Source organism: Aquarana catesbeiana, linkage group LG05, assembly GCF_042186555.1.
Source record: "Aquarana catesbeiana isolate 2022-GZ linkage group LG05, ASM4218655v1, whole genome shotgun sequence".
In the NCBI taxonomy this organism is placed as follows: domain Eukaryota; kingdom Metazoa; phylum Chordata; class Amphibia; order Anura; family Ranidae; genus Aquarana; species Aquarana catesbeiana.
Genome location: NC_133328.1, coordinates 467431993 through 467459512, shown reverse-complemented (window position 1 = coordinate 467459512; position 27520 = coordinate 467431993). Strand labels below are relative to the sequence as shown.

At 43.3% G+C, this 27520-nt stretch overlaps 1 protein-coding gene across 1 annotated transcript in view; it reads left to right on the top strand.

Moving 5' to 3' along the window:
- SMCHD1 (structural maintenance of chromosomes flexible hinge domain containing 1) overlaps window positions 1-27520 on the top strand; it is a 622004-nt gene that overhangs the window by 293757 nt on the left and 300727 nt on the right. Inside the window, exons 21-23 of the mRNA XM_073631430.1 lie at window positions 17031-17127; window positions 18555-18627; window positions 26104-26240. Of these exons, the coding sequence (XP_073487531.1) occupies window positions 17031-17127; window positions 18555-18627; window positions 26104-26240 (307 nt within the window). The remainder of the gene's footprint in view (window positions 1-17030; window positions 17128-18554; window positions 18628-26103; window positions 26241-27520) is intronic.

Genomic DNA, 27520 nt, shown 5'->3' with positions numbered 1-27520 from the left:
TATTCCTGGCTATGCTCGCTTTCGGAAAGGCAAAGTAAAACAGAAAGGTGGTGGTGTCTGTCTGTGAGAAGTTATCTCAAAGCGAGTTTGAAAGATGACCTAGTTGAAGGAGAGTGTGATGAGGCTGAAACATTATGGGTGGAACTACATATGGGTGTGCATACTACAAAGGTAATCATTGGAGTTTATTGTAGGCCACCCAGTGTTAATAAGGAAGTAGAGACTCAGATTCTTGCACAGATAGAAGGTAGAAGGAGCTGCAAGGTCTGGGACGGTGATAATAATGGGGTATTTTAACAACCCAGAAATTGACTGAAGTAATCTTGACTTCAAGAACATTTAAAGGGCAAAAATGTATAAACCTAATACAAGACAATTTTATGGTCCAGTTCATAGAGGCCCCAACTAGAAATGATGCTCTGCTGAACCTGGTAATCTCAAACCATGTAGAGCTTATTACTAATGTTCATATTAAAGAACATCTTGGTAGCAGCGACCATAACATAATTTAATTTAATATTAGCTGTGAACAAGAAGCACATACTGGAAAGATAAAAACACTTTGGGAGCAAATTTTCCAAGGATTGAGGGTGTTTTGGATTCAGAACAAAAGTTACGAAATTATTATATCTACCCCTGATTAGATTATTGAGTATAAAGCATGCATGTTTCAAGTAAGCTCACACAGACTGCTTAGTTCAGAGTCAAATTACTTTCTATTTAATATTTCCACTTCTCAAGACTTTTACACAATTCCATTAAAGTTCTGTGATACGTCAGATAGACTAGCACATGCAAACCACAAGTACAAAAATACATATAGTGCACGGAACATGACAAAGTTTTGGCTTTTAGCTGGTGGACATTCAAGGAAGTAAATTTTGTTCTTGCAGCATTTCTGCAACATCTCTTGCTTCTGGTGTTATGTTATATTCTGAATGTATTCTGGGAAGCAGGCGCAAACTTCTCTGTTAACTCTTGCAGTCCAGCCACAGTAAGAGAGGAGCAAGCTTTGATATCTACTGAATATTGTTTTTAAGGCCTATAACCGTAGAAGCTGATATATGACAGATATATAAAACATGTACTTACATATACATTGGAATAGACGTTTCATGATTCCCCTAATCACATCCATTACAGTTCCCCCCTTGAAACTGTCTATTTCAAACTGTCCTTCATTCTAGAAGTCCTAGTCACTCCCTTGACCCATTCTCCTCTGCAACTCTTTTCAGCTGTATATAGAGAAGAGCAGTGACTAATTTACTACTCCCTTCGATACAGCTTGAAGAGGGCAGTCAGTTGCTGTCTGTCCCTGTAATTCTATGGCGTTGCATCTCGGGGGGAGGTGACTGTAACGGAGCGTAACACATAATCATCATCAAGTCTTACATAATCTTCATCATCATTTGTTATTTCCTGGTTCACAAACATGGGAGTAGATTGGTCAACAGCTTTTTCTACACACTTCTTAAAGCAGGGAAGAACACAGCAGACCATGACAGCTAGGGTCACTAGAATTATCAGAATGGCTATTCCAATCTGTGTTAAAATTCCCTACCATCCCACCTTGATCCAGGTGAAGTACTGGTCCTAGGGGTTGGAGAGCCCTGAATTCTTCTTTAATTCTTTGGACAAATCCTCTGGATGGCTAAAGTCAATTTACCATTTGGGCCTGTTTTATCTGGGATATAAGTACAGCATGTACTTGTTTCAGGTAACATCTTACACACACCCCCCTTTATAGCTAGGACCATGTCTAAGGCTGCATGGTTTTGGAAGGTCATATGTGCAGCGGCTTCTAGTTGTTCGGCTAAACCTCGAAGTGCATCTCTGGTGTAATTAACAAACCTTTGTTGGTTGTAGTAGATGTAATTTATCCAGTCTACATTCTTGTTTACAGTGATGATGGGGATCAGGGACTCAAACCTTGCTGCTACTTGGTCTCTTGCTTTGAACTCATCTGGGACCCCTCTAGGGACCCCTATGGCATCTATGTATACATGAGGGTTGAAGCTTCCTGCTGGGGCACTCCTACGCCTCCTGTTAGGCCTGGGTGTATTGTTTGTATTTGGCTTTGGGTTTTCCAAGAGAATATGTAGAGGCATTATGGCCTTGGCCAGTGCACATTCTCCTGTCCACTGTCCTGTCAATCTGCTTCTAATTTTCATGCCTCCGCAGATCCAGTACACGTCTCCCAAAGACTGGACTTGATTTTGCACCAGATCTGCAGACACCTCACTATAAGATCCACAGTAACCCTTAGTGAAATTCCCAAGAGGTTTCCCCACTCACTGATACCTTCTCCTGGCTTGGGGGTCTTGGTAACTATGGGATATTCCTTCTTCCAATGTTCACACTGGGAGTGGTCAGTGGTTGTGTTGGTAAACAGGCTGAGGAAACATGTCTCATGATCGGGGGATATGTTCAGGGGTACCATTCCTAAATGTGGTCTAGCCCCCCCACATACATAGCAATTGGTCTTATTGTGTTTCCCTGCACTGTACCTCATGCACTCAAGCCACAAGTTGACATCTGAGAATCCAGTTTCTGCAGCCATAGCATACTCAAAGGTAGGGTCTGCTATGGCCACCATGTCCTTTAATGTCTGTATATGGGACCTCAGGGGGGTTTGAGCTAGATGTGGATTGTTGAACATATCTTTCAGTTGGAAAGGCTTTCTAAAACCGGGATACCCACTTCCCCACCATAGGCCCAGAACATAGGTCCGAATGTCTGATGGGCTAGGATTCTCAATGGTCAGCCTGAACTCTTTGGTGTAAGGATGATCTGTGTGTTTGTTGATTGTCATTCTATCTAAGATTGACTTCCCATTATTATCCTTTCTATTTTCGGCGTTTTCAGGTTTGTACCCCCAGTGTTCCAACCCACTGCTCCCCAGGAATCACAGTTGTTACCCCACTAGGAATCAGTAATGCATACATACACAGTCATGGGCCTTACTGCATCATCCCAGGACCGGATCCTGTACATAGTACCTGGAATTATCTGTTCATAAGAAGATATAAAAGTGGCAATGTGTGTATTGGATGAGTTATACCAGAATTGGGTTATACCATCTTTTTGTTTGATGGCTACCTCTTGCGCCTGAGCAATGATTACTATGAAATGGATATACAGAATCATTTGGTCCCCTTGGCCTCTTCCTCAGGTACAGGGACTTTCTTGCAGTGGGAGGCGTGTGTCCATGTGTTCTTTCCGGCCACTTTGACTGATGTGGCAGTTGTTAGGAGAACCTGGAAAGGACCATCATATCTGGGTTCAAGAGTATGTTTTCTCACAAACTTCTTTATCAGGACCCAGTCACCGGGAACCAGCTTGTGCGTTCCTGTATCTAGCTCAGGATCTGGAATGGAAGAAAACACTTCCGAATGGATACGGGTTAATTCTCGAGATAAAGCAGTCACATAATCAGCCAATACATCAGATTGGAGCTGCAATTGCTGTGGGAAATAACAACCCAGTCTGGGGGCTGAACCAAACAATATCTCATAGGGTGACAGACCATGGCTTCCCCTTGGAGTGTACCTAACACTGAATAAGGCAATGGGTAGGCTGTCTGGTCAACTCATTCCCGTTTCCTGAGACATTTTTAGCATTCTAGATTTTATTATGCCATTCAATCTCTCCACCTTCCCACTGCTTTGAGGATGGTATGGGGTGTGGAAAGCTAGTGTGACCCCTAAAGCTGCCCACATTTCCTTGATCACTGAGGTTGTGAAAGCCGGCCCCTGATCGGTCTCTATGACCTCTGGGACACCACATCTGCACACTTCTTTTTCTTCTTTATCAGCTGCCTCCTGTTGCTCCTTGAGGTGAGTCCTGTTCACAGGAGAGTTTTGTAGAATCATGGTGGTTTGTACAGTCTCTTCAGTGTCTATTGGGTCATCCAGGATAGGTGCATTCACTCTGCTCACCGCTTCTCACGTCCCATCTGCAGCTTGTATCGCAGCGGTATCTGCCAGGTAATTGCCTCCTGCTTCTTGGGAAACCAGCTTGCCGTGCATCTTTACCTTACGTATAGCCACTTGTGCTGGGAGGAGTAGGGCATCCATTAAGTCCTTGATAGCTGCACTGTGTTTTACAGGTGTTCCTGCTGCTGTCAGGAACCCTCTGGTTTTCCAGATGGTCCCAAAATCTCAGGCCACAACAAGGGCATATCTTGAGTCTGTATAGACGTTGGCTCTTTTTCCTTCTGCCAATTTGCAGTTTGCATAGTTAGGGCCTGGAGTTCTGCTTCCTGGGCAGACACGGAGGAAGGTAATGCCTGCATACCTGGAACCATCCACAAAAATTGTCAAGTCAGGATTCTCAAGGGCTATTTCACTGACTGTTGGTAAGTGTGTTTCCATCTTCATTCGAAGCAGTCATGAGCGGTGAGATGAGGATCATTCTCCAAAGAGGTTCCCCCCCGAGAAGAGGAAGCAGAGTGGTTGGGTTAAGGGTATCACATCGGAGGATGGTGATGTTATCGGGGAGAAGCAAGGCACACTGGCTTCTGAGGTGTCCTGCTGAGGACAGGTGTTTGGGCTGGACCTGGTTTAGTATGGCAGTTATGTCATGAGGGGCATTGGGCTGCAAAGGCGGCTCTGAGGCAGGAGGGTCCCCCCCCTGGCCACTGAGACCAGTTGACAGGAGTAATACCCAATGGGTCTGAGTCTGTTACCATGGGCCTGAGCCAGAACTCCCGTGGCATGTCCCTGTCTCTCTGAGACAAACAGTTTGAAAGTCTTTTCATAGTCTGGGAACTTCAAAATTGTCCACAACTTCTGGAGAAAGCAGGAAAGGGTCAGATTTCAGGGCATCATAAAGGGGTTGCATCAAGAGGGAGGCTTCTGGAACTGGGATCCAAGAACGGCAGTAGGAGATTAATCCTACAAAGGCGTGAAGGGGCTTTTGACCTTGAGGCAAAGGGATGGCCTTGATTGCAGCAACTCTTTCTTCAGTGAGATGTTGGGTGCCTTGGGAGATGCAGTGGCCTTGGAAAATCACCTTCTCTCTGGACATTTTGCTTTAAGACATGGAATCCTTGCTCAGCCAGGTAGTGGAGGAGGCTTTCAGAGAAGATTGAGGCGTCACCAAGGGTATCTGCACAATACAGGAGGTCATCTACATACTGAAGGAGTACAATGTCTGGGTGTAACTTCATCCAGGAGTCCAGATTGGGTGCCATTGCCTTGGCCAATTGGGAGGGGGAGTTCTGGGCACCTTGTGGCATAACAGTCCAGGTGTAGCGGGCATGTGACACAGGTTTGCCTGAATCTTTGCGGAGAAGGTCCATGTGATCCGGAGGGGGCGGAGTGGTGAGTGAGGTGGGGTGTCATGTCCCTGGTACTGGGCGCGTTCATGTGGACCACGGTTGGGGCTTGGTTGACTGTGGGTGAATTTCCGAGGGCTTCGGTATTCCCTTCTGGAGTGGCCGGGTATTCCGCAGTTGTAGCAGACACATGGAGTTGGTACTGGTGGGTATAGGGTGATAGATAAGCAGATAGCCATCATGAGAGGAGCTACTCTCTACTGCTCTGTGAGGATTCTGGACCTAATAACCACTAATAACAATGTCTCAAGCTCCATTACTCTATACGCCGGGCGTGATAGGATCAAACCCTTTCAGATTGATTCTTTAAGACCTGAGACAAATGCGGCAGCTAACATGTGTCTATGTGCTTTGTTCAGCACGCTAAAACCCAAATCAGTAAACATTTGTGCTATTCTATTGTGATATTTCTCAACAGATTCGCCTTTTTCTTGTGTGACCTCTTGTACACATATTGGCTTCAGGCGTTTTAGAGTGGAGATGTGAACCATCTCCATAGAGAATAATTGTTTTTTTTTTTTTTTTTACTTTTTTTTTTTTTTTATACAAGACGCTTAGATGTGAATGGGGCCTAAATCACCACCAAACACTTGTGTGATTCTAGTACATAGAATTACGCAAGAAAAGCACTTCCTCTTTCATTACTAGCCACAATTCATCTGGCATAATGTCCAGAATACATAACTTCCTCTTTATTTATAATACTCTTAAATATGTTTTTGATAGAGATTAACCAGTTGCCGACCGCCGCACGAGGATGTATGTCGGCAGAATGGCACGGACAGGCAAAAGGACTTACAGGTACGTCCTTGCCTGCCCGTGGCAAATCTTCCCCGGCGATTGGAGGTGAGGGGGAGGCCATCCATTCATGGCCCCCCCCTCGCGATCGCTCCCAGCCAATGGGATCATTTCCCTGCCTCTGTATTGTACACAGAGGCAGAGGAAATGATGTCATCTCTCCTCGGCTCAGCGTTTTCCGTTCCGGCGCCAAGGAGAGAAGACAGTAATGTGAGTGCACAACACACACACATACAGTAGAACATGCCAGGCACACATTACACCCCCGATCCCCCCCCCCCCCCCCGTCACACTGACACCAAGCAGTTTTTTTTGTTTTTTTTTTCTGATTACTGGATGGTGTCAGTTTGTGACAGTGTGGTAGGGCAGTTAGTATTAGCCCCCTTTAGGTCTAGGGTACCCCCCTAACCCCCCCTAATAAAGTATTAACCCCTTGATCACCCCCCGTCACCAGTGTCGCTAAGCGATCATTTTTCTGATCTCTGTATTAGTGTCGCTGGTGACGCTAGTTAGGGGGGTAAATATTTAGGTTCGCCGTCAGCGTTTTATAGCGTCAGGGACCCCCATATACTACCTAATAAATGTTTTAACCCCTTGATTGCCCCCTAGTTAACCCTTTCACCACTGATCACTGTATAACTGTTACGGGTGACGCTGGTTAGTTCATTTATTTTTTATAGTGTCAGGGAACCCGCCATTTATTACTGAATAAAGGTGTAGCCCCCTGATCGCCCGGCGGTGATAGCACCAGTACCGCTAACACCCACGCAGGCAGTATACGCCTCCCTTAGTGGTATAGTATCTGAACGGATCAATATCTGATCCGATCAGATCTATACTAGCGTCCCCAGCAGTTTAGGGTTCCCAAAAATGCAGTGTTAGCGGGATCAGCCCAGATACCTGCTAGCACCTGCATTTTGCCCCTCCGCCCAGCCCACCCAAGTGCAGTATCGATCGATCACTGTCGCTTACAAAATACTAAACGCATAACTGCAGCGTTCGCAGAGTCAGGCCTGATCTCTGCGATCGCTAACAGTTTTTCTGGTAGCGTTTTGGTGAACTGGCAGGCACCAGCCCCAAGCAGCGTCAGGTTAGCGCCAGTACCGCTAACACCCACGCACCGTACACCTCCCTTAGTGGTATAGTATCTGAACGGATCAATATCTGATCCGATCAGATCTATACTAGTGTCCCCAGCAGTTTAGGGTTCCCAAAAACGCAGTGTTGGGATCAGCCCAGATACCTGCTAGCACCTGCGTTTTGCCCCTCCGTCCGGCCCAGCCCACCCAATCGATCGATCACTGTCACTTACAAAACACTAAACACATAACTGCAGCGTTCGCAGAGTCAGGCCTGATCCCTGTGATCGCTAACAGTTTTTTTGGTAGCGTTTTGGTGAACTGGTAAGCACCAGCGGCCTAGTACACCCCGGTCGTAGTCAAACCAGCACTGCAGTAACACTTGGTGACGTGGGAAGTCCCATAAGTGCAGTTCAAGCTGGTGAGGTGGCAAGCACAAGTAGTGTCCCGCTGCCACCAAGAAGACAAACACAGGCCCGTCGTGCCCATAGTGCCCTTCCTACTGCATTCGCCAATCCTAATAATTGGGAACCCACCACTTCTGCAGCGCACGTACTTCCCCCATTCACATCCCCAACCAAATGCAGTCGGCTGCATGAGAGGCATTTTCTTTATGTCCTCCCGAGTACCCCTACCCAATGAACCCCCCAAAAAAGATGTTGTGTCTGCAGCAAGCGCGGATATAGGCGTGACACCCGCTATTATTGTCCCTCCTGTCCTGACAATCCTGGTCTTTACATTGGTGAATGTTTTGAACGCTACCATGCACTAGTTGAGTATTAGCGTAGGGTACAGCATTGCACAAACTAGGCACACTTTCACAGGGTCTCCCAAGATGCCATCGCATTTTGAGAGACCCGAACCTGGAACCGGTTACAGTTATAAAAGTTAGTTACAAAAAAAAGTGTAAAAAAAAAAAAAAAATATATATATATATATTAAAAAAAAAAAAAAATAGTTGTCGTTTTATTGTTCTCTCTCTCTCTCTATTCTCTCTCTATTGTTCTGCTCTTTTTTACTGTATTCTATTCTGCAATGTTTTATTGTTATTATGTTTTAGCATGTTTGCTTTTCAGGTATGCAATTTTTTATACTTTACTGTTTACTGTGTTTTATTGTTATCCATTTTTTTTGTCTTCAGGTACGCCATTCACGACTTTGAGTGGTTATACCAGAATGATGCCTGCAGGTTTAGGTATCATCTTGGTATCATTCTTTTCAGCCAGCGGTCGGCTTTCATGTAAAAGCAATCCTAGTGGCTAATTAGCCTCTAGACTGCTTTTACAAGCAGTGGGAGGGAATGACCCCCCCCCCCAACCGTCTTCCGTGTTTTTCTCTGGCTCTCCTGTCTCAACAGGGAACCTGAGAATGCAGCCGGTGATTCAGCCAGCTGACCATAGAGCTGATCAGAGACCAGAGTGGCTCCAAACATCTCTATGGCCTAAGAAACCGGAAGCTACGAGCATTTCATGACTTAGATTTCGCCGGATGTAAACAGCGCCATTGGGAAATTGGGAAAGCATTTTATCACACCGATCTTGGTGTAGTCAGATGCTTTGAGGGCAGAGGAGAGATCTAAGGTCTAGTAGACCCCAATTTTTTCAAAAAAGAGTACCTCTCACTACCTATTGCTATCATAGGGGATATTTACATTCCCTGAGATAACAATAAAAATGATAAAAAAAAAAAAAAATGAAAGGAACAGTTTAAAAATAAGATAAAAAAGCAAAAAATAATAAAGAAAAAAAAAAAGCACCCCTGTCCCCCCCTGCTCTCGCGCTAAGGCGAACGCAAGCGTTGGTTTGGCGTCAAATGTAAACAGCAATTGCACCATGCATGCAAGGTATCACAACGAAGGTCAGATCGAGGGCAGTAATTTTACCAGTAGTCCTCCTCTGTAAATCTAAAGTGGTAACCTGTAAAGGCTTTTAAAGGCTTTTAAAAATGTATTTATTTTGTTGCCACTGCACGTTTGTGCGCAATTTTAAAGCATGTCATGTTTGGTATCTATGTACTTGGGCTAAGATCATCTTTTTTATTTCATCGAACATTTGGGCAATATAGTGTGTTTTAGTGCATTAAAATTTAAAAAAGTGTTTTTTCCAGAAAAAATGCATTTGAAAAATCGCTGCGCAAATACTGTGTGAAAAAAAAAAAATGAAACACCCACCAGTTTAATCTGTAGGGCATTTGCTTTAAAAAAATATATAATGTTTGGGGGTTCAAAGTAATTTTCTTGCAAAAAAAAAAAAATGTTTTCATGTAAACAAAAAGTGTCAGAAAGGGCTTTGTCTTCAAGTGGTTAGAAGAGTGGGTGATGTGTGACATAAGCTTCTAAATGTTGTGCATAAAATGCCAGGACAGTTCAAACCCCCCCCAAATGACCCCATTTTGGAAAGTAGACACCCCAAGCTATTTGCTGAGAAGCATGTCGAGTCCATGGAATATTTTATATTGTGACACAAGTTGCGGGAAAGAGACAAATTTTTTTTTTTTTTTTTTTTTGCACAAAGTTGTCACTAAATGATATATTGCTCAAACATGCCATGGGAAATTACACCCCAAAATACATTCTGTTGCTTCTCCTGAGTACGGGGATACCACATGTGTGAGACTTTTTGGGAGCCTAGCCGCGTACGGGACCCCGAAAACCAAGCACCGCCTTCAGGCTTTCTAAGGGCGTAAATTTTTGATTTCACTCTTCACTGCCTATCACAGTTTCTGAGGCAATGGAATGCCCAGGTGGCACAAACCCCCCCCCCAAATGAACCTATTTTGAAAAGTAGACACCCCAAGCTATTTGCTGAGAGGTATAGTATTTTTCAAACCTCACTTTTTGTCACAAAGTTTTGAAAATTGAAAAAAGAAAAACAAAATGTTTTTTCTTGTCTTTCTTCATTTTCAAAAACAAATGAGAGCTGCAAAATACTCACCATGCCTCTCAGCAAATAGCTTGGGGTGTCTACTTTCCAAAATGGGGTCATTGGGGGGGGGGGGGGGTTGTGCCACCTGGGCATTCCATGGCCTCCGAAACTGTGATAGGCAGTGAAGAGTGAAATCAAAAATTTACACCCTTAGAAATCCTGATGGCAGAGATTGGTTTTCGGGGCCCCGTACGCGGCTAGGCTCCCAAAAAGTCCCACGCATGTGATATCCCCATACTCAGGAGAAGCAGCTAAATGTATTTTGTGGTGCAATTCCACATATGCCCATGGCCTGTGTGAGCAATATATCATTTAGTGACAACTTTGTGCAAAAAAAATAAAAAAAAATTTGTCACTTTCCCGCAACTTGTGTCAAAATATAAAATATTCCATGGACTCAACATGCCTCAAAGCAAATAGCTTGGGGTGTCTACTTTCCAAAATGGGGTCATTTGGGGGGGTTTGTGCCATCTGGGCATTTTATGGCCTTCAAAACTGTGATAGGTAGTGAGGAGTGAAATCAAAAATGTACACCCTTAGAAATCCTGAAGGCCGTGATTGGTTTTCGGGGCCCCGTACGCGGCTAGGCTCCAAAAAGTCCCACACATGTGGTATCCCCGTACTCAGGAGAAGCAGCTGAATGTATTTTGGGGTGCAATTCCACATAGGCCCATAGCCTGTGTGAGCAATATATCATTTAGTGACAACTTTTTGTAATTTCTTTTTTTTATTGTCATTATTCAATCACTTGGGACAAAAAAAATTAATATTCAATGGGCTCAACATGCCTCTCAGCCATTTCCTTGGGGTGTCTACTTTCCAAAATGGGGTCATTTGGGGGGGTTTTGTACTGCCCTGCCATTTTAGCACCTCAAGAAATGACATAGGCAGTCATAAACTAAAAGCTGTGTAAATTCCAGAAAATGTACCCTAGCTTGTAGACGCTATAACTTTTGCGCAAACCAATAAATATACACTTATTGACATTTTTTTTACCAAAGACATGTGGCGAATACATTTTGGCCTAAATGTATGACTAAAATTGAGTTTATTGGATTTTTTTTATAACAAAAAGTAGAAAATATTTTTTTTCAAAATTTTTGGTCTTTTTCCGTTTATAGCGCAAAAAATAAAAACGGCAGAGGTGATCAAATACCATCAAAAGAAAACTCTATTTGTGGGAAGAAAAGGACGCAAATTTCGTTTGTGTACAGCATTGCATGACCATGCAATTAGCAGTTAAAGCGACGCAGTGCCAAATTGTAAAAAGTGCTCTGGTCAGGAAGGGGGTAAATCCTTCCGGGGCTGAAGTGGTTAAACATTTTAAAACATTTTAAAATCCCCAATTATTGCTAATACAGCTTAAACAATTAAAACCATTCGCATAAATATAGCACATTTGCTGTTATTAGAGAAACTCCTTAAAGTCAGACTCTGAAATAATCAAGACACCCTATACATAAATTATTTATTTAATTAAAATGCTACATTAATTGCTACTATGTTCCATCACTGGAAATGTGGGTGGGTTTTAGTGTGGGCGGTTCAGGGGGCGGTGGCATAGGGCGTGTTGCCACAGGGGGAGGTGTCACTTGGAACATAGGGGCTGTAGACGAAGGGCAGTGTCTACTTCCTGGGGACTAGACTCCATTATAGGGCGGTGGCTGACTACTTAGCTTCCTCTTTTCTGTTTTTTTTTTAACACATACACAATACGACCATTGTGATTATTTTGATTAATTTCATGTTCTGTCTACCGTTCTTCATGAATAGCGTTTGCAACTTTAATCTAATCATCTGCTGCTTGTAGAAACCCATGATCTGACAATAGACCTTTTTTTACGTTTCAAAACAGTACGCCATTCATCTACTTGTAGGCATCCGCCCAAATGCATGTCAACCACACACTTTTGCCAATTTCTTTCCCTTTTTTTGAAAGCACCCTCTCCCTCCTGCTCTAATACCAAGTCACAAGACAAAACTGCCCTCTTTGGGCCCCACTAACTTTTGCCCCATCGTTTCAGAGGGAGAGAGGGAAAGATAGAGAGATATAAGATAAGGAGTACAGTAGTTAATATTCAATAATGCACCACTTCAAATGTTATTTACATGTTCCAACTCAAAGCCCAAATTTCTCACTCTGTATTTTTTCTACCTCTTCAAGCCCTTCTGGTTGTTGAGGTTGTAAGGGGCACCTCTCGCCTGCGTGTCCCCTCCTTCTAAATTCACTTTCTATAGCCTGTGGTGACTTGCCAACCTCAAGTTTAACTGGGTAATGCACATTTAATCTGTACACCAACTCATGTGTGGTCTCTGCTAACAGGGGTTTATAACCAAGACATTCCCTCTTATATCCTGGCTTGACCACTTTAACCAACCCCCAGCCCTCTTCATGTATGGCAAATAACAGACCACAAACACACTTAGGACATGACATTACCATCAACAAGATGTGACCAACAACAAGATGTGTGACAACCATATAGGAATACAGGATTGTTCAGATTTCATGGGATCCCCACACCACCACCGGGCGTATTTCTGACGCCTCCTCCTGGTTCTCCTGTGCACTTCCTTGCACCCATGCTTTGCCGCACAATTATTTGTTCCCCAGGAGGAGTTTAACCACGTCCTGACGCCTCTTCCTGCTTTTCCCGTGCTTTACCGCACAATATATTTCCCAGGAGAAGTTTAAACACGTCAAGTAATTTCATCCGTGACTATATAATCAATCCCTCATTCCCAACAGCTGCCACAAAACACAAGATCAATCAACAAAACAGGCGGTAGATATAATTGCAGGTTCCTTATCATGTCAACAGACTCGAGGCAAGATATATACCTGTCTATGAGGGCCGCGGGAAGCCGATATGGGCACAGGGGTTGACCAGCCACGGGTACAGGGTAAACAGTAGACTATATATACGAGATATCAAAAGTGTCTTACCGTTTTCGGAGGTGATCAGTCTCCATCCTGTCTCCATGTTGGCTTGTCTCGGTCCCTTCTCGATCGGCTATCCCTTGGGATCCTAGCCTCGAGCCCCACGTTGGGCCCCAAAATGTTTTGGATTCAGAACAAAAGTTCCGAAATTATATCTACCCCTGATCAGATTGTTGAGTATAAAGCATGCATGCTTCAAGTACGCTCGCACTGAGACTGCTTAGTTCAGAGTCAAATTACTTTCTTTTTAATAGTTCCGCTTCTCTAGACTTTTATACAATTCCATTAAAGTTCTGAGATACGTCAGATAGACTAGCACATGCAAACCACAAGTACAAAAATACATATAGTGCAAGGAACGTGACAAAGTTTTGGCTTTTAGCTGGTGCACATTTAAGGAAGTAAATTTTGTTCTTGCAGCATTTCTTGCTCCTTGTGTTATGTTATGTTATGTTATATTCTGAATGTATTCTGGGAAGCAGGCGCAAACTTCTCTGTTAACTCTTGCAGTCCAGCCACAGTAAGAGAGGGGCAAGCTTTGATATCTACTGAATTTTTTTTAAGGCCTATAAGCTGATATATGACAGATATATAAAACATGTACTTGCATATACATTGGAATAGACGTTTCATGATTCCCTTAATCACATCCATTACAAGGGTTGCTCTCCAAGTCTTAAACTGGGAGGGGATATTGGTATCAATGAACACAGAACAAAAATGGGAATTATTCATAATGACGGTGTGCGAACAAAGTGCGAGCTAAAAGTTTAAAAGGCTAAAATAAAACCTATGTGACTCACGGCCAAAGTTAGAAAAACTATAAATGATAAGAGCTTTTAAAAAAATATCAAAATAGGGAACACTGTCATTTAAATGTTACAAGGAATATAACCGAATATGTAAAAAGGAAATCAAAGCCAAAATTCAAAACAAACGACAGATTGCAAAAGAGTAAGACAAACCCAAAGAAATTCTTCAAATATATTAATGGTAAAAAGGTCAGGTCTGAGCATGTAGGCCCTTTACAAAATAATCTGGAGTGGGCGACTGGGGACAAAGAGAAGGCAAATGTATTAAAGCGGAGTTCCGCCTGCAAAAAAAATTAAAGTCAGCAGCTACAAATACTGCAGCTGCTGACTTTCAAAATAAGGACACTTACCTTTCAAGGGCGCCCAAGATGTCCTCACCCGAGGCCGACCCGTCCCTCAGCCCTGGGTGGAGGCGCCGGCATCTCAAGTAAGGGAATAGGGAAGTGAAGCCTTGCGGCTTGACAGCCTGTTTCCCTACTGCGCATGCGTGAGTCGTGCTGTACGTTTTGACTGGTCCCTGCTGTCTTCTGGGACCTGTGTGTCTCCCAGAAGACAGCGGAGGGCGGATGGAGGAGGGGCCGGACATGGCGAAGATCGCTGTGGATACTGCGGCAATATTTTGCCGGAAGTTGGAGCAAATACCTGTATTAGACAAGTATCTGCTCCCCCCTGAAAGGTGCCAAATGTGACACAGGAGGGGGAAAGGAACCGGATAAGCGGACGTTTCCATTTCTGTTTTAAATACCTTCTTCAGCTCTGTGTATACAAAGGAGCATGGGGGAGCTCATTTCCATAATGGGGATGGTGATGAAACAGCCCCAAATTACCACAATGGCTCATAATTAATATGTTCAGAAATATTTAGACAGAATAAAGCACCTGGATCAGATGGCATACACCCACAAATCCTAAAAGAATTGAGCTCTGTCATTTCAAAGACTTTGTTTATAATTTTTAGGGACTCTTCAGTGACTGGTATAGTACCACTGGATTGACATCAGGTAAATGTGGTGCCTATTTTTAAGAGCTCTAGGGGGCGCTTGCGCCTTGTCGATCAACGCCGGGCATCCGCGATCGCTCCTGAGAGAAACAGAACGGAGATCTATCAATGTAAATTGACAGATCTCCATTCTGTCAGGAGAGAGGAGACAGATCTGCTGTTCATACTTATTATGAGCAGCGATCGGTCTCCTCCTCCAGGCAGTCCCATCCCCCCCAGTTACAAACACTCCCTAGGACACACATTTAACCCCTTGATCGCCCCCTAGTGTTAACACCACTCCTGACAATGACATTTATACAGTAATCAGTGGCCATTTTTAGCTCTGATCGCTGTATAAATGTCAATGGTCCCAAAAAGAGTCAAAAGTCGCCGATCTCTCCGCCACAATGCTGCAGTCCCGCTAAAAATCACAGATCACACCGCCATTACTAGTAAAAAAAAAAAAAAAAAAGAATAATAAAAATTCCATAAATCTATCCCCTATTTTGTAGACGCTTTAACTCTTGCACAAACCAATCAATATGCGCTTATTGCGTTTTTTTTTTTACCAAAAATATGTAGAATTATTTATTTATTTATTTTGGATATTTATTATAGCAAAAAGTAAAAAATATTGTTTGTTTGTTTTTTTTTGTTTTTCAGAATTGTCGGTAATTTTTTTGTTTATAGCGCAAAAAATAAAAATGGCAGAGGTGATCAAATGCCACCAAAATAAAGCTCTGTGGGGAAAAAAAGGACATACTTTTTTGTTTGGGTACAGCGTCGCACGACCACGCAATTGTCCGTTAAAGCGACGAGGTGCCATATCGCAAAACATGGCCTGGTTATAAGGAGGCAAATCCTTCCGGTCCTTGCTTAAGTGGTTAAAAATGTAAAATTATTCACCTGGTGGCTAAAACTACAGTGTGCATGCATCATACATACTAGGAGGAGTACAACTGGGGGAATCAATGGTGGAAAAGGATCTGGGTGTTTTGGTAGATCATAAGCTTAACTACTTGCGGACCACCTGCCATCGTTGTAAGTCGGCTGTTTGAAGTGGAATACCATTGTTATGACAACAGATAGCTGCCATAACTCCTGAGGAGTCCTCTTCAACAGGGGGCGGTCCGCTTTCAGATAAAAGTGGTCCCAGCTGCAGATTCGCAGGCCTGGAGCCGAGTGAGGGAAAGATGGTCCCCACTCAGCTCCATAACATTAGATGGCAGAAGCAACGTCAAATGTCACTTCCGCCCAATGGTCCTAAAGGGGAAATTTTTTTTCTTTTATAAAAAAGAAAAGACATTTATTTTATTTTTTATTGCATTTTAGTGTAAATGTGAGATCTGAGGTCATTTAGATCCCAGATCTCACATTTAAAGTCATGTCATGTTTTTTTTCTATTAAAAGGGATGTTTACATTCCTTGTAATAGGAATAAAAGTGACCCAAAAAGTGTCCTTTTTTCTAAAGGACAGTGTAAAAATAATAAAAAAAAAAAAATATAATATTTGAGGGTTCTAAGTAATTTTCTAGCAAAAAGGGGTGGTCCCGGCAAAGCTTTTGCCAGTGGCCAATCCACCTGAAAGTAATGATCTATGAATCAATTCGTAAAGTCTTGTTCTATACTCCAAGATGCAGAATTTAACAATAGCTCAATTTTTTTTTTTTGCTTTGTGGTAAAAGGGGAAGGAGGAGCGTGGATCGACATATAATTTAAATGGTAAATAAAAGGAATATTGTTACATTGTATTAATGACACTTGCAGACTATCTGCAAGTGTTATTTTACACAGTAGCAGCTGAATTTTGACAACAGGAGCAGGGGGAGAAGAGCTAAATGTAAGAGATAAGTTCTAAAATCTTTGAAGTTTTTTTTAAGAAGTATCTCATATGTTTTTGGTAGAAAGCATATCCAATGGTTAATACTACTGCAAGTTGTCACATCCAGTATACTAGTAAGATAACTGTTTTGGACGAAAAATTTTCTTGTATGTGGCCTAAGAGGTATACCGTAAATATCACTTTTGTATTTTCTAATGTTTGACTTATTTGTCAGTTTCTCTATTATATACACAACTGCTTTTTACATATTATGTAGTGGAAGTATCAGCAATTTATGATAACTGTATAACATAATTTATTTTTACTTACGTAGTGGTCTTATTCTGGATTATGAAGAGCTAAACAAAATACATCCTTTGGTAATTAAAGGAGTGCGTGCCAGAGGGCAAGTGAAGAACTGCCAGGGCAAGGTAACTGTCATTTTACAATATCCATTATGCACTACGTTTTATTTGTAATACTTTATCCACAATTTGCATTTGCCATAAATACAGCAGCTCCGGGGGGTACTATTGCCAGGATTAGTATTAGTGTTGATTTAGAGTATGTTTTATGCAGTATAACACACTGGGGAAGATCTACTAAAACTGGTGCATACAGAATCTGGTGCAGCTATGCATAGTAACTAATCAGCTTCTAGGTTTTATTGTCAAACTTAAAGGGACGCTAAAGATTCGGGTTTTTTTTTTTTTAAAATAACAAACATATACTTGCCTCCACTGTGCAGCTCTTTGCACAGATTGGCCCCGAACCTGCTCTTCTGGGGTCCCTCTGCGTCTCTCTCGGCTCCTCCCCGCATCAGATAACCCCCAGGGAGGAGCGCTCTCGCTCTCCTGGGGGGTTACTTTGCGGGCGCCCCCGAGACCAGCATTCAGCGTCCATAGACGCCGAATGCAGGACTCGGCCCCACCCCCCCGACGGCCGCGTCATTGGATTTGATTGACAGCATAGGATGCATTAAGGTGAAAAAACATGAACCTTTAGTGTCCCTTTAATTGAAGAAGATGACGTTAGAAGCTGATTGGTCAGAGCAGTGAAAGCCTTCATTATTAGAATATTAATCATATTTCACATATTACAGTATTTCAAATACATGAGAAGGTTCTTAGGTGTGAGGAAAGGTTCTAGCAGTCTCCAATCCATAAAAGAGAAGTGTGGGATTTAAAAAAAAAAAAAATCAGACAATCTGATTCTGCATGTGTCCCACGCCATCTGTAAGACCAAGAACTGAGCGATCAGAAGATCTCAGGGAGCAGAGAGCGAGTGACTAACAGTTACTGGCTCTCTGCTCTGCACCTCCAGCACTCATTGGAGCACCGGGCTGTGGAGAGGGTGTAGGAGCCGCTGGCTCAGGCTCAGCAGTGCGCCCAGAGGCTGAGCCAGCTACTGGTCGGCTGGCATCTGGGCGGATCCTGACATTTAAAGTCAGGATCCCGCCAGAGTAAGGACTGGCTGAGTGACATCAGCCAATTGTGGATTTAAGTGCACTGCTGGGTGATTCTGGGTCACAGAAGTGCAGTACTAAGTGCACTTCTGTGACCCACAGGAAAAGTAGGACCAAAAGAGCTTTGGCCCTACTTCTTTATTTCTGAGTGTAACTTAGCCATTAAACATAACATTTTTAGATTGTTCAGTTCTTAATATTGATCTCTTTTCCTGGAGGACAAATGTGTACCCTTTTCCCAGCAGCCCTAATCATTGTGTAACAGCAATAAGCATGGACCCAAAGGTTTATGTCAATTAAAGTATTTTTCTTTGACATTGTTAGTGCATGTTTTTACATACCATTTGAATTATATAATTGTTATATGCTGATATAGTACATCTTTATTAATAGAATTTCATGCTGAAAGTTACACTGCCTGGCTTAAAAGATGATACTCAAACTGTGAACATTAAGGTGTTTCCAGGTATGTATATTTTAGTACTTTTTTACTGCCCAACATATTTAACTTTTACTAGACTAATTAAATCTGGTTCAGAAGTGAAAATTGAGTAAGCAATAGATCATTCTGTAAGTCAATTTTGTAAAAAAATATATAGTGGGAATTTTTATAGATTCAGGATTAATTTTTTCTCTTAACTTTGATTGGGAGCCATAGCAACCCACTGGTGTTTTAGCCCTAGGGGACTAATGATATCCTCCTTCATGGAAATTCCCTTTGCCCAAATCCACATCTGGAGCCTCTGGAAAAACATCCTCAATATTCCAGGGTCGTTCTTTGCTTCCTCTCCATATAATTACCGTATATACTAGAGTATAAGCCGAGTTTTTCAGCACTTTTTTTTGTGCTGAAAGTGCCCCCCTCGGCTTATACTCGAGTCACTGCCATCTGCCTACCTGATCAGCGTATCATGCAGTCAGACGGCGGCGATTCCAGTGTACAAAGGTCGCGCCTCCTCCTCCTCGAACACTCAGTTTCCCAGCAGTGAGTCAGTGTTCCGCCTATCATGGACGTCCTCTCATCCTCATCCCACGGACCAGAATGAGAGTATGTCCGTGATAGGCTGAACACTGACTGCTGGGAAACTGAGTGTTCCGATTATCACAGACGAGGAGGCGGCACAGCTTTTGTACACTGGAATGGCCGCCGTCTGACTGCATGACATGCTGATCAGGTATGATGGATATTGTTGACCCTCTTTTCCACTTAAGTAGCTGCTGCATTTCTCACCCTCGGCTTATACTCAAGTCAATAACTTTTCCCAGTTTTTTGTGGTAAATTAGGTGCCACGGCTTATACTCGAGTATATACAGTACTATGAAATAAAGTATTCTGAGTTGGGGGTGGCCAACAGTACTCTTTTGGTTTTGTATTGTTTAAATCTTGTGGAGTGATCCTTGCCAACTAGCAGCCTGGAGATCCAGGCAATTCATCTCCCTCCTTCACTTAACCCCCCTGCTCAATGATTATCCGGTCCAGTCTGACATCTTCATGGCTGTGGCACATTTAAACAATCATGAAGATACCAGGAGCCAGTAATAGATTAGGAGATATTATACTTTCTTCCCTGGGCAAAACCGCAAGATCCAGCTCTGTCCGCAGTTCACATATTAAAGTGATTATAAAGGATGATCATAAAGATAAGAAAAAATGTTATACGGATTTGCTTTGTGTAATGTTTTTGCACAGAGCAACCCCAGTCCTCCTCTTCTTGGGTCTCCTGCCAGCACTTCAGGCTCCTCCCCCCTGCTGAGTGCCCACCATCTTGATATGGGGGCATGTATGCGGGCTCATTCCTGAGCTGCACTCTGTGTCCATTAAAACACAGTGTGTGGCTTGGCTCCATCCAATGATCCCTGCTCACTGGCTGTGATCGACAGCAGCAGGAGTAAAAGGCTTCCACTACTGTCTCTCTGTGGAGTGGAGTGGAGAGAGAAAGATGCTGGATTGAGATCGGGCTCAGGTAAGTATATGGGGGAGGGGGAGCTGCACAGAGAAGGTTTTTTTAATTTAATGCATAGAATGCATTAGGTAAAAAAACTTTTACCTTTAGAACCACTTTAAGTGTGAAAATTTGGATGGAGGATGACTTGCCAACAAGGAAATCTAGGGTATTTGGGTATTTGGCCAGCAAATATTCCTCGGGAATCTTCATCAGCAGTAGTTGGCACACTATAGACTTTGAGCAAATGGTGTTTCCCTCAACTGGCAGATACCCAGGTTCCTAGCCAGTTCCAGGGACTCACATGTTGACATGCCTTGACTCCCTACTGTTATTTCTTCACAGTAAATTTGCTGTCCCCTCAAAGTAACTCAACACACAGACATTAATGTCTAAACTGCAGGCAACAAAAGTGAGTACACCCCTAAGAGAAAATGTCCAAATTGGGTCCAAAGTGTCTATATTTTGTGTGGCCACCATTATTTTCCAGCACTGCCTTAACTTTCTTGGACATGGAGTTCACCAGAGCTTCACAGGTTGCTACTGGAGTCCTCTTCCACTCCTCCATGACAACTTCACGGAACTGGTGGATGTTAGAGACCTTGCGCTCCTCCACCTTCCATTTGAGGATTCCCCACAGATGCTCAATAGGGATTAGGTCTGAAGACATGCTTTGCCAGTCCATCACCTTTAACCCCAGCTTCTTTAGCAAGGCAGTAGTCATCTTGGAGGTGTGTTTGGGGTGGTTATCATATTGGAATACTGCCCTGCGGCCCAGTCTCTGAGGGGAGGGGATCATGCTCTGCTTCAGTATGTCACAGTACATGTTGGCATTCATGGTTCCCTGAATGAACTGTAGCTCCCCAGTGCCAGCAGCACTCATGCAGCCCCAGACCATGACACTCCCACCACCATGCTTGGCTGTAGGCAAGACACACTTGTCTTTGCACTCCTCACCTGGTTACCACCACACATGCTTGACACCATCTAAACCAAATAAATTTATCTTGGTCTCATCAGACCACATGGTTCCAGTATACCATGTCCTTAGTCTGCTTGTCTTCAGCAAACTGTTTGCAGGCTTTCTTGTGCATCAGCTTTAGAAGAGGCTTTCTTCTGGGATGACAGCCATGCAAACCAATTTGATGCAGTGTGTGGCGTATAATCTGAGCACTGACAGGCTGACCCCCCCACCCCTTCAACCTCTGCAGCAATGCTGGCAGCACTCATACGTCTATTTCCCAAAGACAACCTCTGGATATGACGCTGAGCACGTGCACTCAAGTTCTTTGGTCGACCAAGGCGAGGCCTGTTCTGAGTGGATCCTGTCCTGTAAAACCGCTGTATGGTCTTGGCCACCGCAGCTCAGTTTCAGGGTCTTGGCAATCTTCTTTTTTTTTTCAAATATAAATTTTTATTGAACACCAACAAGGGGAGAAGTCCTCAATATATTAACGTTATGTAGGTTGCAGACACCATAGTCAGTACACTATAATACAAGAAACATTGCACATCAGTACATTGCAAGATTAAAAAAAAAAACACATTTCGGTCAGTGTACATCTCCAGGATTCATGGGTTTCTATCTATGTGTAAGTGTCTAAAGGCTGCAGGACCTCTCCACTTCCTTTTCACATTTTCCTACAAAATAATACAGTGAGTAGCGTATAGTAGAAGATAAAATAGAGAATAGAGGATGAAAGAGAAGAGGGGAAGAAAAACAAAAGGGGGGGGGGGGCAATCCAGGTAGTGGGTGGCGGTAGGGGAATGGCTCACGCTCCAAAGCTGTAGTAATCTACAACTGAGCTATTACCGTGGAAGGGCTATCCCTTCATCAGAGAAAATAAATATGTTCCAAGTTTTTGAGTACTTCTCATGGTTATGTTGCGCAGTGAGGACTAAATCCTCCATCTTTTTTATCTCTTCTACCTTCTGCAGCCAAGACGCGATGGTCGGAGGAGCCTGCTGTTTCCAGAAGAGGGGGATACATGCCTTAGCGGCATTCAGTAAATGACGCACTAGCGATTTCTTGTATGATTTAGTTGGGATTGTTGAAAGATGTAGTAGGAAGATCGCAGCATCATCCGGAATCTTGTATTCCTCGAAAGTCTGTTATGCGGCAGACCTCCCCCCAAAAGTTTTTCAAGCTTGGGCAGGACCAGAAGATGTGTAGTAGTGAGCCCTCCTCCCTCTCGCACCGCCAACAACGGTCTGAGGCGGTCGGAAAGCACTTGTGTAGCCTGGCAGGTGTAAAATACCATCTGGACAGTATTTTATAGTTTGTCTCCTGGATTTTGGTGCATATAGATGATTTAACTGCACAGCTGATAATGTGTTGTTTTTGTGCCCCTGTGAATTTATGGTTGAGGTCCCTTTCCCAACCATCAAAAAAGGGTAATTGAGGCTGTGTGGTTGGCGTGTTAAGCAAGGAGTACATTTTAGACAGTGTCTGAGACACTGGCTCAGTTTCTGAGCAGAGCTCCTCAAAGGTCGTCAAATGGCACGAGAAGCCTTGGGGTCAGGGATAGAGTGTTAAAAAGTGGTGCAGTTGCACCGCTTTCCAGAAAGGAAGTTGGTATTTGCCTGTCCCTGCAGTCAGTTCCATGATGCTTGGCCAGCGCCCCGCCATCACAAATTTGGATGCATGATCATAGCCTGTATTTCTCAGGGTGTTATATTAAGTGGGCTGTAGGCCCGGTGTAAATTTAGGGTGACCTAAGATCGGCTAGAGCGGAGAGGTGCGTAACGTAAGGGCTGTGTGCATGGCCACTTGTTGCTATGATGCAGACGCCGCCAGTCAAGAATCCGGCCTAAATGAGTGGCCTGATAGTATTGTCTGATATAAGGCAGTGCAAGGCCCCCATTCTGTTTGGGGAGCGACAGTAAGTCATGACGCGGGCGGGGTTTTTTGTGAGCCCAAATGAAGCGAGTTAAGAGTGCGTGCATCTGTTTGAACTACGAGTATGGAATATGTATGGGTAAAGCTTGGAAGAGGTAGAGAAATTTAGGCAAAATACACATTTTTATGAGATTACCTCTGCCAAACCAGGAGTGTAATCCCTTGTTCCAGCTCTCCAATAAAGTGCGAGCCTTAGCTAAAATCGGTGGGAAGTTTAATTCAAATGTGCGTGAAATGTCTTTGGGTTCGTATATACCTAAATATTTCAGGGCTGAGTTTGTCCATTTAAAGCGGAAGCTAGATTGCATAGACCGCATGACGTGGGGAGGAACAGCTACTCCCATGGCTTCTGACTTTGAAAAGTTTATTTTCAGGTTCGACAGGGCCCCATACATGTTGAATTCCTTGAGAAGGTTTGGCAAGGAGATTGTGGGCTTTGTCAGCGAAAAAAGTAGATCGCCCGCGTATGCTGAAATTTTGCACTGGGAGTCCCCCATGGGCAGTCCCCATATGTCTGGGTTCAGTCTTATTTTGCTTAGGAATGGTTCTAGAGATAGGGCAAAAAGAAGAGGCGAAAGGGGGCATCCCTGCCTTGTTCCATTTCCAATAGGGAATGGAGGCGAAAGAAGACTGTTCGCCTTCACCTGTGCTGTTGGGTTATGTATATATATATATATATATATATATATATATATATATATATATATATATATATATATATATATAGTATATCTTGCCGATCCAGCCGAGCATCTTCTCCCCCAGACCGATGTGGCGGAGCACTGAAAACGTGTATTTCCAGTTCACTCTGTCAAAAGCCTTCTCGGCATCGGTACTCAGGAATACACAAGGGACACCCCCAGAGGTCGCCACGTGGAGGAGGGTTCAGTACTTTAATAGTGTTGTCCCTAGCCTCTCTGGTGGGGATGAAGCCTACCTGGTCAAGGTGGATCAGTGTCTGAAGATGCTGTGCCAGACGGGAAGCTAAAATTTTTTAGAATAATTTCAGGTCGATGTTCAGAAGGGAAAAGGGTCTGTAGGTCCCACAGGAGGTCGGGTCCTTGCCTTCCTTATGGATTAAGGAAATGTGGGCCTTCAGCGTGTCTCTGGGAAGGGTGGCATCAGATCCCACCATATTAAAAAAAGCTACATGCGGGGGCTGATTAACGGGAGGAAGGTTTTGTAATATTGGATGGTGTATCCGTCTGGGCCCGGGGCTTTCCCTGGTTTCATGGCCCCCACTGCAATTTGGAGCTCTTCTAAGGTGATTGGCAAATCTAAATCTTCCCGAACATCCGTAGGGAGAGATGGAATTTGAGAAGTCGCAATGTACTCCTCGATAGATGCTTGAGAGGACGCACTGACTGATAGATTATATAGGGTAGAATAGAGGTCTCTGAACCGTTTTGAGATTTGTTCCGGTAGTGTGGTTTTCTGTCCGTTTGGGCACTGAATGTGGGGTATTCAAGCTGCAAGTTTTTGTTCTCTCACCAATCTAGCCAGTGTTCTCCCGCACTTATCTCCCAACTAGTAAGTGGTTTTGCGACAACATTGCAATGCTGCCTTGGCCCTGTAATGCAGAAGGTCTGTAATCTGCTTACGTATCGACCCAAGATCTACCTGCAGGGCCTGGGAAGGGGCATGCTTGTGGCGGGTTGGCTATCTTCTTTTTTTCAGATCCTCAGAGAGTTCTTTGGCATGAGGTGCCATGTTGAACTTCCAGTGACCAGTATGAGAGAGTGAGTGCAATAACACCAATTTTATCACACCTGCTCCCCATTCACACCTGAGACCTTGTAACACTAACAAGTCGCATGACACCGGGGAGGGAAAATAGCTAATTGACCCCCATTTGGACATTTTCACTTAGGGGTGTACTCACTTTTGTTGCCAGTGGTTTAGACATTAATAGCTGTGTGTTGAGTTATTTTGAGGGGACAGCAAATATACACTGTTATACAAGCTGTACACTCACTACTTTACATTGTAACCAAATGTCATTTCTTCAGTGTTGTCACATGAAAAGATATAAAAAAATATTTAGGGCTAACCATGCCTTCAGTGTTTACCCTTGCATACAAAAAGTTGGTAGTGTATAAATAGAGCCTATCGTGTTTTGATCTTACAGTACAAAAAATAAATCTTCACCTGTGGGTATACTGTTTAATCAGTGTGGACTTTAGTAGCTCACATAAGTGCACCCGGTTGTTAGCAGGGTTTGTTGGTAGGGCAGATACAACAGTACATTAATCTGGCATTTTTATGCTTTGGATTAAACTTTATGCAAAGGAATATATTTTAATGCTGATTAACAAAATGTAAAAGCCATGCATATACAGGGGGTCCCCTACTTACAAACATCCGACTTACAAACGACTCCTACTTACAAACGGAGGGAGGCAACAGGAAGTGAGAGGTAATCTACCCCTAGGAAGGGAAATTCACTCCTGTAAGAGTTAATATGGCAAACAGGTGTCTCCACTGATGCTTTATCACCAATCCTTGTTTCCCTAATAACCCCAAATTTTCAAAATCCAATTGTCATTGGGACAGAAAGTGATGTGAAATCTTCTGAACAGGGGCACAGACAGCAAAACACATGTTACAGGGGTGATAACCCTTCCCTGGGCTATCTAAAAAACTTAAAAACAGATTTTTTGGCTGGAGCTACACTTAAAAAATTTACCTGTTCCAACTTACAAACAGATTCAACTTAAGATCAAACCTAAAGTCCCTATCTTGTTTGTAACCCGGGGACCCCCTGTACTGTGTAATCTGCAATGAAAACTATTAAATGTCCGTGTCTCATTATGATGATGTGTTACAATTGAGGGCTTTGGATAACATAAAATATAAAATAAAATGGATACATTTTTATGATTACTTTGTTGTTAGTCTGACGTCAAAGGTGCAATCATTTTCCTATATCTCTCCAGGTGTGGGCTTGTTTTTCTCCTTGTATGTATATTTGGGGAGTTTTTTCAATTAATGGGTATGAATTTGACTTGGATATCTATTATGTGTGCTTTTTTGGATGTAATGTCCCAAGTGTGTGTGTAGAAAATATAAACTGTTTTTTTTTTTCCTTTATTTTTTTAAGGACCACCCAAGATCCTGAATGTTAAGCCGAGTACTGATATTGTAATTGACAATGGATCAGCTGTTACTTTTCAGGTTGAAGTGTTAGATGAGGAAGGAAATATAACATGTCAGCCAAAGCTAATTGTGCAGTGTAAGGTAAGTTCAAGATACTGTAAACATGCTTATGTTCAGGAGTAATGCCAAAGACTGCCCCCAGATTACCAAATATGTCCCAGAAAGTAACTGGTGAGGGGGATATCCACCCTTTGATTAAATGATTGATTGGATTGTTGGGAACTGATGCAATTCTGAATACTGGCAACTGTTTTGATGTGTTATATTGATTGTCCTCGATTCTCCATAAAGGATCTCGACATGCTCATGAAGGAGTATATCTTAATCGTACAGTACAGAACTTGTAGTCAGAGCCTATTGGTTATACACCACTGCCTTCAGGTGATTGGACAATGGCAAAAGCCCTAGTTGATGGACGTCTCTAACTTTGGAGAAGTTTAAAAAATATTGCCCTAATTGTGCAGTACAGGACACAATATTCATAGCCCCTGGGTTATAGGCTCATGTTTGAAAGCTGGCAAGCTATAACCACAGCCCACTCTTTGAGTGCTTCGTTTTTGGCTAGTGTCTTAAGGTGTTGGATCTTTTTTTCCCTTCTATAGAAATCAATCTAAGCATAACTAATGTATTGGTTTATTATTATCTTTTGGCTTCTACAATCTTCTTCAGTCAACTCTTCACTGCCTTCTAATAGCATAATGGGAGCAGTGTGTCAGGTTCAGTGCAACCTCAGTAAAACCATGGGAGCTGTGCCCAGACCTCACACCATGAAGATGGTCTTTAGTGGTGGATCTGGATCCTGCACGGGCTCTCACCCTAGCACTCAATGAGTGCAACAAGTGTAGTTAACCCCAAGGTGTGCTATACAGGTCCAGGGTTGTGACCCATTCCTGTGGTTCCTGGACCCTGAAGACCCCATATGGGGGTATGCCCATCATGATGGGTGAAGCCTGGGCTCTTTATAGGGTCCAGCATTGTAGACAGGTAAGACAGGATCACCATGTATGTCTGAGCATTACTTTAAAATCAGGGCTATGTTTGCAATGTTCTCGCTTTACAGAGTAAACTTTTCTCAAATGTTTGGACAAGTGTTAAATCACACCACAGGTTGGTAATTTTACTGCCACTTCCACCATGAGCCCCCCATTGACTCAGATGATTCTTCCCGCCCTTTTGCCACGAGGACTGCTACAGGGTGGTCTACACCTAGGGTTACTGCATATTCCTTCTGGATATGTTTTCCTCTAGGCCTCGAGTACCTCCCAGGGGATTACACTCAGCCATAACTATGGCAGAAGGGAGCAGCAGCAAAAGCTCAGGCAACTGCCCACACAACACTCAGCTTAAGACTGACAATGTTT